This window comes from Pogoniulus pusillus, chromosome 32 (assembly GCF_015220805.1).
Source record: "Pogoniulus pusillus isolate bPogPus1 chromosome 32, bPogPus1.pri, whole genome shotgun sequence".
NCBI lineage: Eukaryota > Metazoa > Chordata > Aves > Piciformes > Lybiidae > Pogoniulus > Pogoniulus pusillus.
Window position 1 is genome coordinate 12,167,858 of NC_087295.1, and position 17,260 is coordinate 12,185,117.

At 46.8% G+C, this 17,260-nt stretch overlaps 1 protein-coding gene and 1 long non-coding RNA gene across 2 annotated transcripts in view; one reads left to right on the top strand and one right to left on the bottom strand.

The window, feature by feature from the left end:
* LOC135189389 (uncharacterized) overlaps positions 1-5,318 on the bottom strand; it is an 84,275-nt gene extending 78,957 nt beyond the window's left edge. The window contains exons 1-2 of the long non-coding RNA XR_010308060.1: positions 4,926-5,318; positions 4,632-4,769 (exon numbers count right to left, since the gene is read on the bottom strand). This is a non-coding gene — a long non-coding RNA (uncharacterized LOC135189389). The remainder of the gene's footprint in view (positions 1-4,631; positions 4,770-4,925) is intronic.
* Positions 1-17,260, top strand: part of ADCY1 (adenylate cyclase 1) — a 174,394-nt gene that overhangs the window by 151,907 nt on the left and 5,227 nt on the right. The window contains exons 15-18 of the mRNA XM_064169698.1: positions 4,784-4,900; positions 7,019-7,165; positions 8,627-8,725; positions 17,054-17,168. Of these exons, the coding sequence (XP_064025768.1) occupies positions 4,784-4,900; positions 7,019-7,165; positions 8,627-8,725; positions 17,054-17,168 (478 nt within the window). The remainder of the gene's footprint in view (positions 1-4,783; positions 4,901-7,018; positions 7,166-8,626; positions 8,726-17,053; positions 17,169-17,260) is intronic.

The window sequence follows — 17,260 nt, forward strand, 5'->3', positions numbered from 1 at the left end:
AATATCACCTTGGCAGCTTCCCTTAATTGCTAAATTAATGGGATCCCCAAAAGAAGGAGGACATGAGCCTGCTGGAGTGGGTCCTGAGGGAGCCACAAAGATTATCAGAAGCTTAGAGCACTGCTCCTATAAAGATAGGCTGAGAGAGATGGAGCCATTCAACCTGGAGAAGACAAAGTTCAAGGGAGACTTTAGAGTTGCATTTAAGTATCTACAGGAAAGATGGAGAGGGACTGCTTAGAAGGACTTACAGTGATGGGCAGTGGTTTGAAACTGGAGCAGGGCAGATTTTGATTGGACATGTCCCCTCCCCCTCTATTCTGCCCTGGTGAGACCTCATCTGCAGTACTGCCTTCAGTTTTGGGCTTCCCAGTTGAAGAGGGACAGGGATCTACTGGAGAGGATCCAGCAGAGGGCTGCGAGGATGATGAGGGGACTGGAGCACTGCCTGATGAGGGAGGCTGAGGGACCTGGGGCTGCTTAGTCTGCAGAAGACTGAGAGGGGATTTAATCAGTCTTTATAACTGTCTGAGGGCTGGGGGTCAGGAAGGGGGGGACAGGCTCTGCTCACTGCTCCCTGGGATAGCACAAGGAGCAATGGATGGAAGCTGCTGCACAGGAGGTTCCAGCTCAACACAAGGGGGAACTTCTTGACTGTAAGGCTCACAGAGCACTGGCACAGGCTGCCCAGAGAGCTTGTGGAGTCTTCCTCTCTGGAGCCTTTCAAGGCCTGTCTGGATGTGTTTCTGTGTGAGCTGAGCTAGGTTGTATGGTCCTGTTCTGGCAGGGGGGTTGGACTCAATGATCTCCTTGGATCCCTTCCAACCCCTGACATCCTGTGAGTGTGTGGCATAAGGAGGAAGGTCTTTAGAACGAGGATGGTGAAATACTGCAACAGGTTGCCCAGAGAATGTAGACATTTGAGGTCAAACGTTTGGGGCCTGAGCAAACTGATCTAGTTGGAGATGCCTCCGCTTATTGCAGGGCTGTTCACCAAGATGACCTTAGAGGGTCCCTTCCAACCCAGTGCATTCTGTGAGTCTGTCAGTCTCACAGTATCATCAGGGTTGGAAGAGACCTCACAGATCAGCATGTCCAACCCTTTACCACAGAGCTCAAGGCCAGACCATGGCACCAAGTGCCACGTCCAATCCTGCCTTGAACAGCTCCAGGGACGGCGACTCCACCACCTCCCCGGGCAGCCCATTCCAGTGTCCAATGACTCTCTCAGTGAAGAACTTTCATGCTGGTTTGCTGTCTGGACACCAGGAATGCAAATACCTGTGAAGTGTGCTATTTTAATCTTCTCTCTCTAGCCCCAGGTACTCCTCCCTGCTCAGTGTCTGTTTTGCCTGGGAAAAGTTGCTGCCTACACATCTTTTTATGTCAGCTGCTCATAAAATAAGCACCAGGAGTTCATGAGTCACAAGAAGAAAACACTCTTTCCAGTGCATTCCCCTGAAGGGCCAAAAGAGGAAAGCTGGGAAAATGTCCTGAATATTCCAGTCATTGGTTTATTGCCCTTCTCCTGAGCTGTATGATGGGAGGGCCTGGAACACAAACCCTATGAGGAGAGGCTGAGGGAGCTGGGGTTGTTTAGCCCGGAGAAGAGGAGGCTCAGGGCAGACCTTATCAATAGTCCCTCCCCAGCCTTCCTGTAGCCCCCTTCAGATACTGGAAGGCCATTCCAAGGTCTCCTCAAAGCCTTCTTTTCTCCAGACTGAAAAGCCCCAACTCTTGTAGCCTGTCCTCATAGCAGAGCTGCTGCAGCCCTCTGAGCATCTTCCTGGCCTTTCCCTGGCACAATTCCAGGCCACTTCTTCTCCTGTCACCTGAGACTATGAAGAATAGGTTGGCAAAGTGCATGCTGTCACTCACATGAATGACAGAATTTCTGCTGTTGTCATGCAAGAGGAAATGTTTTCATGACTAATTATTGTGCTTTGTAAATATTAGAACATAATTAATTTTAATTACCAGAGTTAATTGCCTCTAGGCATGTAAATATTGTTTTCAGATTGCATGCTCTCCTTAAGAATATTCAGTCCTCAAAGCCTTTTTCTCTTTTGAAGTTACTGTCTTGCCAGGTTGGCTTCCTTTTCAGTGCAAAGTGATGCAGGTTTCACAGGCTCGCAGGGTGTCAGGGGTTGGAAGGGACCCAAGAAGATCATCCAGTCCAACCCCTCTGCCAGAGCAGGACCATACAACCTAACTCAGCTCACAGAGCAACACATCCAGACAGGCCTTGAAAGGCTCCAGAGAAGGAGACTCCACAACCTCTGTGGGCAGCCTGTGCCAGTGCTCTGGGACCCTTACAGTCAAGAAGTTCCCCCTTGTGTTGAGGTGGAAGCTCCTGTGCTGCAGCTTACACCCATTGCTGCTTGTCCTATCCCAGGGAGCAGTGAGCAGAGCCTGTCCCCCACTCCTGGCAACCCTCAGATGCTTATAAACATTTACTGGTGATTCTCCCATTTGAGAGGTGGATCAAATCTCTTAAGTTTTAGGTTGGATATGGTGAGAAAACTTCTCGACTTAATGAGTGGATAAGCCCTGGGCCAGGATGCCAGAGATGTGGTGGAAACTCTGTGCCTGGAACTGTCCAAAACAGGTGTAAATGTGGCACAGATGGAAATGGTTTAGTGGTGTTGGGTTAACAGTTGGATTCTGTGATCTTGGAGCTCTTTTCCAGCCTTTTCCAACCTTTTACAAGTGGTTGGTTCTATGATTCCATGATTCCAGCCTTTTCCAACCTTTTCCAGCCTTTTCCAAACAGTGGCAGTAAGTGTGGCACAGAGGGATGTGGTTTAGTGGTGTTGGGCTAACAGTTGGACTCTGTGGTCTTGGAGTTCTTTTCCAACCTTTTCCAAAGGGTTGATTCTATGATTCCAGCCATTTCCAACCTCTTCCAACCTTTTCCAAACAGTGGCAGTAAAAGTGGCACAGAGAGATATGGTTTAGTGGTGTTGGGCTAACAGTTGGACTCTGTGATCTTGGAGCTCTTTTCCAACCTTTTCACTCTGTGATCTTGGAGCACTTTTCCAGCCTTTTCCAACCTTTTCCAAATGGTTGATTCTATGATTCTGTGATTCCAACCTTTTCCATCCTTTTCCAAACAGTGGCAGTAAGTGTGGCACAGAGGGATATGGTTTAGTGGTGCTGGGTTAACAGTTGGACTCTATGATCTTGGAGCTCTTTTCTAGCCTTTTCCAACCTTTTCCAAACAGTGGCAGTAAGTGTGGCACAGAGGGATGTGGTTTAGTGGTGTTGGGCTAACAGTTGGACTCTGAGATCTTGGAGCTCTTCTCCAACCTTAATGATTCTACTGCAGTCCCTGTCTACTCCTATCTGGGAAGTAATTGGCCTCCCAAGCCAGTGTGACTTAAGGGGATTTTTCTAGCTCTTTACTCTGTAAAATCCATCAAATCATAGAATGTTCAGGTTTGGAAGGGACTTCTAAAGATCATAAAGCCCAACCTCCCTGCAAAGTAGGATCATCTAGGGCAGGTCACCCAGAAATGCATCCTGGTGGGGTTTTTACATTCTGCAGAGAAGGAGACACCACAACCTCTGTGGGCAGTCTGCTCCAGGGCTTCATCACCCTCACAGTAAAGAAGTTTCTCCTCACAGAATCAGTTAGGGTTGGAAGGGACCACAAAGATCATCTAGTTCCAACCCCACTGCCATGCCCAGGGACACCCTACTCTAGAGCAGGCTGCCCACAGCCTCATCCAGCCTGGCCTGAAACACCTCCAGCCATGGGGCCTCAACCACCTCCCTGGGCAACCCATTCCAGCCTCTCACCATTCTCCTGCTCAACAACTTCCTCCTCACATGCAGCCTGCTGGATACATTTTTTCTTGATGTATCCCAGGGCTCCTCAATTCAAGAGAGATGTTGAGGTGCTGGAAGGTGTCCAGAGAAGGGCAACAAAGCTGGTGAGGGGCCTGGAACACAAACCCTATGAGGAGAGGCTGAGGGAGCTGGGGGTATGCAGCCTGGAGAAGAGGAGGCTCAGGGCAGAGCTCATTGCTGTCTACAACTACCTGAAGGGAGGCTGTAGCCAGGTGGGGTTGGTCTCTTCTGCCAGGCAAGCAGCAACAGAACAAGGGGACACAGTGTGAAGTTGTGGCAGGGGAGGTCTAGACTGGATGTTAGGAGGAAGTTGTTGGCAGAGAGAGTGATTGGCATTGGAATGGGCTGCCCAGGGAGGTGGTGGAGTCACCATCCCTGGAGGTGTTGAAGCAAAGCCTGGATGAGGCACTTGGTGCCATGGTCTGGTTGACTGGACAGGGCTGGGTGCTAGGTTGGCCTGGATGATCTTGGAGGTCTCTTCCAACCTGCTTGATTCTATTCTATTCTATTCTATTCTATTCTATTCTATTCTATTCTATTCTATTCTATTCTATTCTATTCTATTCTATTCTATTACCATTGGACTTCCTGGCCACAAGGGCACATTGCTTTCCACTGAGACTCCCCAGATACAGGCCCTTACATTTGTCTTTATTTGGCCTAGGACCTATTAAGAGAACTGCAGAAGACAGCAAAAGACTTTGCTGCTGAAGCCCTGAAAGCAGTCATCCCCCCAAGAGGTTTAGCTTGAATTACTAAAGGCTTAATGAGTTTCTTACCTCCATTTGGAAGCACTTTATAGATCTCTTCACACACAGCATTTTGCTCAGTTTCATTTCAGAAGACAAATTAAGAGGAGCTGTTTGATGGCTTCAGCTGCCTTTTTTTTATTGCCTCTTTGAAAGGTTCTTCTTTTCCTTTATCCCCACAGGCAGAAGAGGAGAGAGATGATATGGAGAGAGTCAAGTTGGATAATAAAAGGATTCTCTTCAACCTGTTGCCAGCACACGTTGCACAGCACTTTCTGATGTCTAATCCAAGAAATATGGTAAACTGAGATAAAATTGACATACCTGGTGATGTTTGGTGGCTATGACTTGGGTGACTGGAGCTTGGGTCACCTTTCAGCTGTATGCTTGCAGGAGAAGCTTGGCTTTACACAGCTTGGCTCATCTTAAAGGAATGCTTCTATAAATGCATGTGGTCAAGACTTAGTCTGAGGTTGTTTCTTTTGCTGAAGTGGTCTCCTTCTCTGAAAAAAAACCTTAACAAAAAGCAGGGTCAGAGAATTTTGTGTCACTTAGCATCAATGCAGCCAAGTATCTTCATGCAAATCACTGATTTTATAGATATATCTATTTAAAACCAAATTAAACCACTGAGATTTATCACAGCATCTCATGAGTTCAGTTTGATTTGGAATGATGAAGTGTATGAGCTGCCAGATACTTCCATATGGACCACTCTAGATCTGGAAATAAGCTGAGACTTCCAAACCTAATGATTGAAAGGGAAAACCAGAGAATTGTGGCTACCCAGAGAATTGTAGCAAGGAAGACATGGAGGCTTTTCACATCAAAGCCTGCAGTGATTAAATAAGCCCTTACCAGGGTCCTTCCAATGCAGCAGTATCTGGAGCACTACAGTGACCTTAAAGGCCACAATGGAATCATAGAATCAGCCAGGTTGGAAGAGGCCTCCAAGCTCATCCAGTCCAATCTAGCACCCAGCCCTAGTCAGTCAACCAGACCATGGCACTAAGTGCCTCATCCAGGCTTTGCTAGAACTCCAGGGACAGTGACTCCACCACCTCCCTGAACAGCCCATTCCAATGCCAATCACTCTCTCTGTGAAGAACTTCCTCCTCTTCCCAATTTAAATCAGTGTATTTCCTGGCCTGGATCAGGAGCAGTGTGGGCAGCAGGACAAGGGAGGTTATCCTGCCCCTGTGCTCAGCACTGGTCAGGCCACAGCTTAAGTGCTGTGTCCAGTTCTGGGCTCCTCAATTCAAGAGAGATGTTGAGGTGCTTGAAGGTGTCCAGAGTAGGGCGACAAAGCTGGTGAGGGGCCTGGAGCAGAGCCCTGTGAGGAGAGGCTGAGGGAGCTGGGGGTGTGCAGCCTGCAGAAGAGGAGGCTCAGGGCAGAGCTCATTGCTGTCTGCAACTCCCTGAAGGGAGGCTGTAGCCAGGTGGGGTTGGGCTCTTCTGCCAGGCAACCAGCAACAGAACAAGGGCACACAGTCTCAAGTTGTGTTGAGGAAGGTCCAGGCTGGATGTTATGAGGAAGCTGTTGGCAGAGAGAGTGATTGGCATTGGAATGGGCTGCCCAGGGAGGTGGTGGAGTCACCATCCCTGGAGGTGTTGAAGAAAAGTGGGTGAGGCACTTAGTGCCATGGTCTGGTTGATTGTGTAGGGCTGGGTGCTAGGTTGGACTGGATGAGCTTGGAGGTCTCTTCCAACCTGCTTGATTCTATGAATCTATTTGAACCATGAGTCCTCCAAGTTCTTAAGCAGAAACTCTGCCCTACAGGAGCCCAGGGAGGTGGTTGAATCCTCACCCCAGGAGGTGTTTCAAAGAGGCAGAGATGCAGTGCTGAGGGACATGGTTTAGTTTGAGACTTGGTAGAGTTAGAGAATGGTTGGCTTCAGACTTGGTAGAGTTAGAGAATGGTTGGCTTCAATGATCCTACAGGGTTTTTTTTTTCCAAACAAAACCATTCTGTGATCCTTTCTGTTGAATACAGGACTTGACAGACAGCTTAGGGAATGATGAGAAGGAGCAAGGCCCAGTTTTCATGCTGCAGAGCACAATTTTTCCATCTCCTATTTTTAGTTACAAAGGAAAACTGAGCAATGCATTCATATGTCTCACACAAAAAAAGTTCTGCAACTGTTAAGACTTTCCACAAAACCTTTTCTCACTGTTTCCATGTCTAAGCAGAGAAGAAGGCTGTGGAGTTTTAAATGAATCTAATACTTTGGGTGCTAATTTTCTTTCTTATTGAGTGGAGAGATCTTTCAACATTTTCTTTGTCACAAGGCTGACTTTACTGCAAATGACAAATTCTATCCTAGCTGTTGCTTAGCAGTAGAATAGCTACAATAATAATGATGCCTCCTTTAGATAAGCTTCTAAATGAAAGATTCTATCTGCTCATGAACTTTAGGACCTTTATTACCAGTCATACTCACAAGTTGGAGTGATGTTTGCTTCCATCCCAAACTTCAATGACTTCTACATCGAACTGGATGGCAATAACATGGGAGTGGAATGTTTGCGCCTCTTAAATGAAATTATTGCTGACTTTGATGAGGTAAGGTATAAATGGTTTGGGTTTTGAGCAGATATGCTTTGTTTCACCAATATGCTTTGGGTTTGGATGAGGTAAGGTATAAATGGTTTGGGTTTTGAGCAGATATGCTTTGTTTCACCAATATGCTTTGGGTTTGGATGAGGTAAGGTATAAATGGTTTGGGTTTTGAGCAGATATGCTTTGTTTCACCAATATGCTTTGGGTTTGGATGAGGTAAGGTATAAATGGTTTGGGTTTTGAGCAGATAGGCTTTGTTTCACCAATATGCTTTGGGTTTGGATGAGGTGAGGTATAAATGGTTTGGGTTTTGAGCAGATATGCTTTGTTTCACCAATATGCTTTGGGTTTGGATGAGGTAAGGTATAAATGGTTTGGGTTTTGAGCAGATATGCTTTGTTTCACCAATATGCTTTGGGTTTGGATGAGGTAAGGTATAAATGGTTTGGGTTTTGAGCAGATAGGCTTTGTTTCACCAATATGCTTTGGGTTTGGATGAGGTGAGGTATAAATGGTTTGGGTTTTGAGCAGATGTGCTTTGTTTGACCAATATGCTTTGGGTTTGGATGAGGTAAGGTATAAATGGTTTGGGTTTTGAGCAGATAGGCTTAGTTTGACCAATATGCTTTGGGTTTGGATGAGGTAAGGTATAAATGGTTTGGGTTTTGAGCAGATAGGCTTTGTTTCACCAATATGCTTTGGGTTTGGATGAGGTGAGGTATAAATGGTTTGGGTTTTGAGCAGATATGCTTTCTTTGACCAATATGCTTTGGGTTTGGATGAGGTGAGGTATAAATGGTTTGGGTTTTGAGCAGATATGCTTAGTTTGACCAATATGCTTTGGGTTTGGATGAGGTAAGGTATAAATGGTTTGGGTTTTGAGCAGATAGGCTTTGTTTCACCAATATGCTTTGGGTTTGGATGAGGTGAGGTATAAATGGTTTGGGTTTTGAGCAGATATGCTTTCTTTGACCAATATGCTTTGGGTTTGGATGAGGTGAGGTATAAATGGTTTGGGTTTTGAGCAGATATGCTTTGTTTCACCAATATGCTTTGGGTTTGGATGAGGTAAGGTATAAATGGTTTGGGTTTTGAGCAGATATGCTTTGTTTCACCAATATGCTTTGGGTTTTGACCATGTCAGTTCTACCAAAATGGCTATCAACAGAGATTATCTCTCACAACTCAGTGTCAAAGTGCCTAAGAGAAGAGTACTGTCAGCTTCCTGCTTGCTTCTTGTTGGTGTATCCTCTGGGCTTTTTTATAGGCCCAGTTTTGACTTTCCTTTAATCTAGAAAGAGAATGAAAATGTGAGTTAGAAGTGCTTTTTTTCTCCCATGACCTCAAAGTGGGCAAGCCTCAAATGAACATGGCTTAAATCAGCTTGCACACAGTATCTGATAAACTATGGTTACTTGTCTAAAATACTATGTAATATTTAACAGTTTTGTGTTTTAAACAAAGCTTATGGACAAAGAATATTATAAGGACATAGAAAAGATCAAGACAATTGGAAGTACATATATGGCAGCTGTGGGACTCGTACCGACTTCAGGAACCAAGGTAAGAAGATGTCACATAATGGTGAATTGTGGAAAATCATAGAATCAACCAGGTTGGAAGATAGCTCCAACATCATCTAGTCCAACCTAGCACCCAGCCCTGTCCAGTCACAGAATCAACCAGGTTGGAACAGACCTCCAGAATCATCCAGTCCAACCTAGCACCCAGCCCTGGCCAATCATAGAATCAGCCAGGTTGGAAGAGACTTCCAAGCTCATCCAGTCCAAACTAGCACCCAGCCCTAGCCAATCTCATAATCAACCAGGTTGGAAGATAGCTCCAAGCTCATCCAGTCCAACCTAGCACCCAGCCCTGTCCAATCACAGAATCAACCAGGTTGGAAGAGACTTCCAAGCTCATCCAGTCCAACCTAGCACCCAGCCCTGTCCAACTAGACCATGGCACTAAGTGCCCCATCCAGTCCATTCCCCTTCAGTTCCCAGGGGAACACCAGAAACATAGCTAACTCTCTGTGACTCTAGGTAACTTGTATGACCTTCAACAATTCCAAACTAAATTTCAAAGACCAACTGAAGCCTGAAAGGAAAAAAAATGCAGTACTGGAAGTTGCTTCTGTGGCTTCCTCTGGGATTTCACTGTCAGCAGCTCTGGATTTTCTGCAGATCAGTGTATAAAGCTCCCAAGTCAGCATGGGAGTGTCCTAAGCCCACTGTCTTAGGTGACATTGCAAGGTGCTGGGAAGGGGAGTCTCTAGGTGTACTGAATTGCTGCAAATCTAACACTAGAACACTAAAATGTGATTTGGTTTTATCACTATGGAAATATAAAATGTCTTCTCATTGACAATCTGTAGCTAAAGGTATCAAGAGGATGCTCTTGGCAGTGGTACCCAGTGATAGGACAAGGGAAAACAAATACAACTTGGAAAACAGGAGGCTGCACCTCCACAGGAGGAATGTTGTGAAGGTGCTGAAGGCCTGGAACAGACTGCTCAGAGAAGTTGTGGGATCTTCTTCTCTGGAAAGATGCCAAACCTCCCTGGAAGATCCCAGGCAACCTGCTGTGGGTGACTCTTGCTTTTAGCAGCAGGCTTGGACTGGATCATCTCCAGAAATTCCTTCCACCCCCACCACATTGGCATTCTGTGAAATCTAGGTTCAACTGACAATCAAAACAAACAGCCTCTCCCAACCCCCATTGTGGACAGGAAGGCTCCACCAAAGGCTACACTTGCTCCACCACATCATCTCTTTGTCCTTCTTTTTATCCCTTTAGTCATTCAACAATAACAAAAGGTCAAAGTAAATTCAGATCAACACCCACCTGGCTCCGACCTCATTTCAGCCAGTTGCAGAGAAGCAGAAGGTCTCCCCTCAGCCTCCTTGTCCCCAAGCTGAACATACCTGGTTCCCTCTGCTGCCCCTTGGCTCTTCTGCCAAGCAACCAGCACCAGAACAAGGGAACACAGTGTGAAGTTGTGGCAGGGGAGGTCTAGGCTGGATGTTAGGAGGAAGTTGTTGTCAGAGAGAGTGATTGGCATTGGAATGGGCTGCCCAGGGAGGTGCTGGAGTCACTGTCGTTGGAGGTGTTGAAGCAAAGCCTGGATGGGGCACTTAGTGCCATGGTCTGGTTGACTGGCTAGGGCTGGGTGCTAGGTTGGCCTGAATGAGCTTGGAGGTCTCTTCCAACCTGGTTGATTCTATGATTCTACAAGCCCCTGTACAAAATCCCTCCCCAGGTTTCTTGTAGCCCTCTTCAGGTGCTTGAAAGCTGCCCCAGAGTCTCCCTGGAGCCTTCTATCACCCTGGAGATGTTCAAGAAAAGCCTAGATGAGGCACTTAGTGCCATGGTCTAGTTGATTAGCTAGGGCTGGGTGCTAGGTTGGCCTGGATGATCTTGGAGGTCTCTTCCAACCTGGTTGGTTCTATGATTCTATGATTCTCTTCCCCAGTCTGAACAGTCTCATCTCTCGCAGCCTGTCTGCTGCCACACATACACTTAGCACTGACAGATAACACCACATTAGAGGGCAAAAGGAAAAAGGGCCAGGAAATGGCCTGTGAACTTCCTAGCAACAATTATCCTGGCTAAGTAAATAAAAAACAAAGCCATGGTGAAATCAAACCCTTAGGATCCTCTTGTAGTCCTTCCCACGCAACTGATTTTCTGGGCTGCAGGCTCTTTGCAACTGCTGCTTTCCTTTGCATCATTCCTAGAAACCTACACATCACCAAAAGGTATTTTTAAAAGGTCTGTTTACACTGAAATGTTTGACTCTGTGGTCCAGAGATAGGGAGGGGAAAAAAAAACACCCACCAACAACCCAGAACCCTTTGAATTTTGCTCAGTGTCTGATCTCAGGCAAACAGGCAGCGGCAGACTTGCGTGTCTGCTATAAATGCTCTTTGAACTATCATCCTGAAAACAAGGGTGTTATTGGGTAACTTGGGCAGCAGTATGTTCCAAACCCTAAACATGTTTATCTCTTGTGTTTTAGAGTTGCTAAAGGAAGGGTCAGCTGAGTTAGCTCAGGACTGAAGATACCGCTCTGAGCTCGTGAGAGTAATGCGTTGCAAACCACCGCACGAGGTCTTGTACAGGACTTTGGCTGCCTCTCAAAACCTGGGGCAGATTGTCACAGAAGCACAATGTCAGGGGCTGGAAGGGACCTCAAGTCCTTTTGGACTGGACGACCTTCCAGGTCTTTTCCAACCTTCTTGATTAGGAGTAAGTTCTTCACAGAGAGAGTGATTTCCCACTGGAATGGGCTGCCCAGGGAGGTGGTGGAGGCACCGTCCCTGGGGGTCTTCAAGAAAAGACTGGATGAGGCACTTGGTGCCATGGTCTGGTTGACTGGATAGGGCTGGGGGATAGGTTGGACTGGATGATCTTGGAGGTCTCTTTCAACCTGGTTGATTCTAAGATTCCAAAGCTCATCCCATCCAACCCCCCTGCCAGAGCAGGATTACCTGTAGCAGATCACACAGGAAGGCATCCTGGCAGGTTTTGAATCTCTCTAGAGAGGGAGACTCCACAACTCCCCTGGGCAGCCTGTGCCAGTGCTCTGTCATAGATTCACAGAATGCACTGGGTTGGAAGGGACCTTTAGAGGTCATCTAGTCCAACCCTCCCTGCAGTAAGCAGGGATATCCCCAACTAGATCAAGTTGTTCAGACTCTCATCAAGCCTGACATATGGTAGTTTTAGGCAGGTATTTGAAAGAATACAATAATCATAGAATCAAGCAGGCTGGAAGAGACCTCCAAGATCATCCAGTCCAACCTAGCACCCAGCCCTAGCCAGTCAACCAGACCATGGCACTAAGTGCCCCATCCAGGCTTTGCTTCAACACCTCCAGGGATGGTGACTCCACCACCTCCCTGGGCAGCCCATTCCAATGCCAATCACTCTCTCTGACAACAACTTCCTCCTAACACCCAGCCTAGACCTCCCGTGGCACAACTCCAGACTGTGTCCCCTTGTTCTGTTGCTGCTTGCCTGGCAGAAAAGCCCAACCCCACCTGGCTACAGCCTCCCTTCAGGGAGTTGCAGACAGCAATGAGCTCTGCCCTGAGCCTCCTCTTCTGCAGGCTGCACACCCCCAGCTCCCTCAGCCTCTCCTCACAGGGCTGTGCTCCAGGCCCCTCACCAGCTTCATTGCCCTTCTCTGGACACCTTCCAGCACCTCAGCATCTCTCTTGAATTGAGGAGCCCAGAACTGGACACAGCACTCAAGATCTGATGTTCTCAGGTAGCTCATCATGTGTAGGCAATCACTGCCAGTCTTCACACAGTTCCTGGGCTGCCCTATGGAGAACTATGTGTCCATGGGCACCCATAAGAGACTCAAGTGCTTCTGGTCTCTGCTCTGTTAGCTATGTCCTATCTTCCTCAGGAAATCTGCCACAGCCTTTCCTTCTGAGCCACTAATTTTACACTGTGATTTGGGTATGGGCAGAAAGCAAGGGATTGGGTTAACTGTGCTCTTAATTTGGGGTATTTACACACCTAAGAACTCAGTGCCCTGACCAAGCTCAATATTTAGAGCCCATATTTTGCTGGGCTGTTGTTTCTGCAGCTTGACTTGAACAGGTGACTGCAGTAAATGCTCATTGCCTCTCTCAGGGTGGTTTTGCTGCCATGCTCTGGGCCATCTTTCCAGTAACTATTCCTCTGATGTTTAAATAAACAATTGCTTGGCAGTTACACCATCAGGGCCACACACAAACCAAGATCTTTGTAGATCTTTTGCACAATACCACTTGACTCTGCATGTGGAGGCCTTTGAAATTGCACTGGTGTCCCAGGGGCCTGATTTCACCAGGGTCCTAACTTTGGGCATTCATCAGTGCAGGTTCAAAAGAGCTTGCAGTGATTCTTCTGGGAGGCATCTATCACCTGCAGCACATCTTGTCACCAGTAGTCAGTCCTGACACTGCAAGGGGGTTAGGCAGCCAGGGACAGAACAGGAGGACACAGCCTCAAGCTGTGGCAGGGCAGGTTCAGACTGGACATTAGGTAGAAGTTCTTCATGGAAAGAGTGACTGGCTTTGGAATGGGCTGTCCAAGGAGGTGGTGGAGTCACCGTCCCGGAAGGTGTTTAAAAGGAGGCTGGATGAGGCACTTAGTGCCATGGGTTAGTTAATCAGAAGGGGTAGGTGACAGGTTGGATGATTCTGGAGGTCTCTTCCAACCTGGTTAATTCTGTGCTTCTGTGATTCCTGCCAATTGGAGCAGCCTATGACTCTAAGTCAAAGCCCTCATCAGGTGGTGATGGCAAGAGAAGGGACACAAAGAAGTTGAGAGGGCTAAATAAAACTGTACACTCCTCCCTCTCTTCTCTAGACTTTCAGTAGTCGTCTTCTCTGCTGGAGGTGTAGCCATCAGCTCTTTAAACTTAATTCTTTTTCTTTCTTTGTCTTGATAAGGCTGGAAAAGGATAGAGGTGGTTGCCAGTGCAAGAAGCAGAAGGCAGAAACTCAGGCAGATAAATGAAATCCATCCTTCCTAAAATCTGGGACTGGTCTAGGGATGACTTCCATTGATTTCTGTCAGCACTTTGCTCTAATTTTTGTAGATTTCCTAGCCCCTTGAAGGAGCACTTTGAAACTGACTAAAGCAGCTACCTGGTTCTCAGTTTGCTCAGCCACTGTCAAGTGCTCCACGTAAAAGAATCTCACTATCACAGCAAAACACCCAGCAAGCTCTCATCTCATGCCAGCTGCCACAGCCCTCTTGTGCAACACTACTGAAGCTAGACTGCCACTGACCCTGGATTTCTTTCACCATATCCTACCTTTAGCCCACTTTGCAAGTCTGTTGAAGAATTAATACCCATTGTTCAAGTCAAAGCACAACAGCAGAGCAACCATACCAAGTCATGTCAAAGGTCTGTTCTGGTAACTGGTCGCTAGGTCTCTCCTTAGCTAGTCAAGTGCAGATCACAGGGGAAGGTCAGGAGTTACAAAACAAACATCTCAACCTTGCTTTTCTTCTGTCTGGTGATACACTGCTTGAGAAATTCTGGAGGAGCAGAAAACATTTTCTTACACCTTCATAGAAGATGTTTCTTCCATGAGTTTCATCAGTTAGCATTGTGCTAGTTTGAATCATAGAATCATAGAATCAACCAGGTTGGAAGAGACCTCCAAGATCATCCAGTCCAACCTAGCACCCAGCCCTAACCAATCAACCAGACCATGGCACTAAGTGCCTCAGCCAGGCTTTGCTTGAAGACCCCCAGGGACGATGAAGCATCAGTAGCATAAAGCAGTTTGTGTTGGAAAGGACCTTAAAGATCATACAGTTCCAACTCTCCCCCACCACCCCCTGCCATGGGCAGGAACACCTTCCACTAGACCAGGCTGCTCAGGATCCCATCCAGCCTGGCCTTGAACACCTCCAGGGAGGGAGCATCCACAACTTCCCTTAGCAACCCCTTCCAGTGTTTCACCACTTGAAAGAATTTCTTCTTGATATCCAGTCTAAATCGCTCTTAGAATCAAAGAATCACAGAACCAAGCAGGTTGGAAGAGACCTCCAAGCTCATCCAGTCCAACCTAGCACCCAGCCCTGGCCAATCAACCAGACCATGGCACTAAGTGCCTCATCCAGGCTTTGCTTCAACACCTCCAGGCACGGCGACTCCACCACCTCCCTGGGCAGCCCATTCCAATGCCAATCACTCTCTCTGACAACAACTTCCTCCTAACATCCAGCCTAGACTTGCCCTGGCACAGCTTGAGGCTGTGTCTCCTTGTTCTGTTGCTGGTTGCCTGGCAGAAGAGCCCAACCCCACCTGGCTACAGGTAGTTGTAGACAGCTACCCTTCAGGTAGTTGTAGACAGCAATGAAGTCCCCCCTGAGCTTCCTCCAGGCTGCACATCCCCAGCTCCCTCAGCCTCTCCTCATAGGGTTTGTGTTCCAGGCCCCTCTTCTTCCAGCTCAAAGCCATTGCCTCTAATCCTGTCACTACAAGCCCTTGTAAAAGTCCATCCCCAGCTCTCCTGTAGAACCCCATCAGGTACTGTAAGGTGGCTGCTTTAAGGTCTCCCTGGAGCCTTCTCTTCTGCAGGCTGAACAGCCTCATCTCTCTCAGCCTGTCTCTGCAGGGAAGATGCTCCAGCCCTCTGATTATCTGGACCTGCTCCAGCAGTTCAATGTCCTTCTTGTGTTTGGGACCCCAAATCTGGATGCAGTACCACAAGTAGGGTCTCACCAGAGCAGAGTAGAGCTAACAGTTGGTGTACATGATAGCCCCCCCAAATTAATTCTGCAGTTTCTAACTGAACTGAAGGTGTAAAGATTCTTTTGTTACCTTTTGGGTTGTTTTTCTTTTTTCAAGTAGATATTTCAGGGCTTTATTTGCTGCCTTCTGACTCTTCTGCTGTAGTTCCAAGGTGACCTTCTTTGTGGCCTTCCAGCATCTCAAGGGGGGCTATAAAAAAGCTGGGGAGGGACTTTTCAGACTATCAGGGAGTGACAGGAGTGGGGGGAATGGAGCAAAGCTGGAGATGGGTAAGTTCAAACTGCACATGAGGAGGAAGCTGTTGAGCATGAGAGTGGTGAGAGGCTGGAATGGGTTGCCCAGGGAGGTGATTGAGGCCCCATGGCTGGAGGTGTTTAAGGCCAGGCTGGCTGAGGCTGTGGGCAGCCTGCTCTAGGGTAGGGTGGCCCTGCCCATGTCAGAGGGGTTGGAACTGGCTGATCCTTGTGATCCCTTCCAACCCTGACTGATTCTATGATTCTATTTAGATAGTTTTATCCCTCAAAAATTAATCCTGCAGTTTCTAATTGAATTGAAGTTGTAAAAATTCTTTTGTTAGGTTTTGGGTTGCTTTTTTTTTTTACAAGTAGATATTTCAGGACTTTATTTACTCCTTTCTGACTCTTCTACTGTAATTCACTTAGGTTTACCCCTCAACATTAATTCTGCAGTTTTTAATTGAACTGAAGGTGTAAAGATTCTTATGTTATGTTTTGGAAGTGTTTTTTATAAGTAGATATTTCAGGACTTTATTTACTCCTTTCTGACTCTTCTGCTGTAATTCACTTAGGTTTACCCCTCAACATTAATTCTGCAGTTTCTAATTGAGCTGAAAGTGTAAAGATTCTTTTGTTACGTTTTTGGGGGAGTTTACAAGTAGATATTTCAGGGCTTCATTTACTCCTTTCTGACTCTTCTGCTGTAATTCACTTAGGTTTACCCCTCAACATTAATTCTGCAGTTTCTAATTGAGCTGAAAGTGTAAAGATTCTTTTGTTATGTTTTTGGGGGAGTTTACAAGTAGATATTTCAGGGCTTCATTTACTCCTTTCTGACTCTTCTGCTGTAGTTCATTTAACTAAGTTTTATTGCATCTCCCTTCAGATTGCCTGGAAAGGAAAGAAAATGGGGATGTTCTCCATCTCCCAGGATTAAACCTAGCAGGACTTTCTGTAAATGAGAACAGCATGCACCCCATGGAGCTGCAAGCTAGCAAAAACCCCAAAGGGAGAAGAGGGCAGAAACTATAGTTATTAATAATCATCAGGCAAAGCAGCCTGGTAAAAAGCAGGTTAGATTCCCTGCCACAATCACAACAAACATCTGTAGCTCTCTAGCAACAGAATCACTTTACCCTGGGAACTTTGCTTTCCATTCTTCCCAGAAATCAAGAAGAGAGGAGGGAAAAAACCCAATAATCTGTACTTGAGAAAATAATGTATGTGCTGTAGCCACCATCAGAACTCTATCTTCACGCTGAGCAAAAGCAGTTCAGATCCTTTTCCTAAGCCTGAGCTTTTCATTGCTTTTCACTTGGCCTGCCTCTCAGCAGAACACACACACACACAGAGATCTAACCTGCACTGCTGTTTTGTTTCCAGGCTAAAAAATCAATCTATTCCCACCTAAGTACACTGGCAGATTTTGCAATCGAGATGTTTGACGTGCTTGATGAAATCAACTATCAGTCTTACAACGACTTTGTCCTACGAGTTGGTAAGTCACGTTCCTCCACTCAGCACACCAGCAGAGCTTCCTTGTTTTGCTGGCCTTCCCTCTGCTGGCTGCACTCAGAATGTGATGGTTTG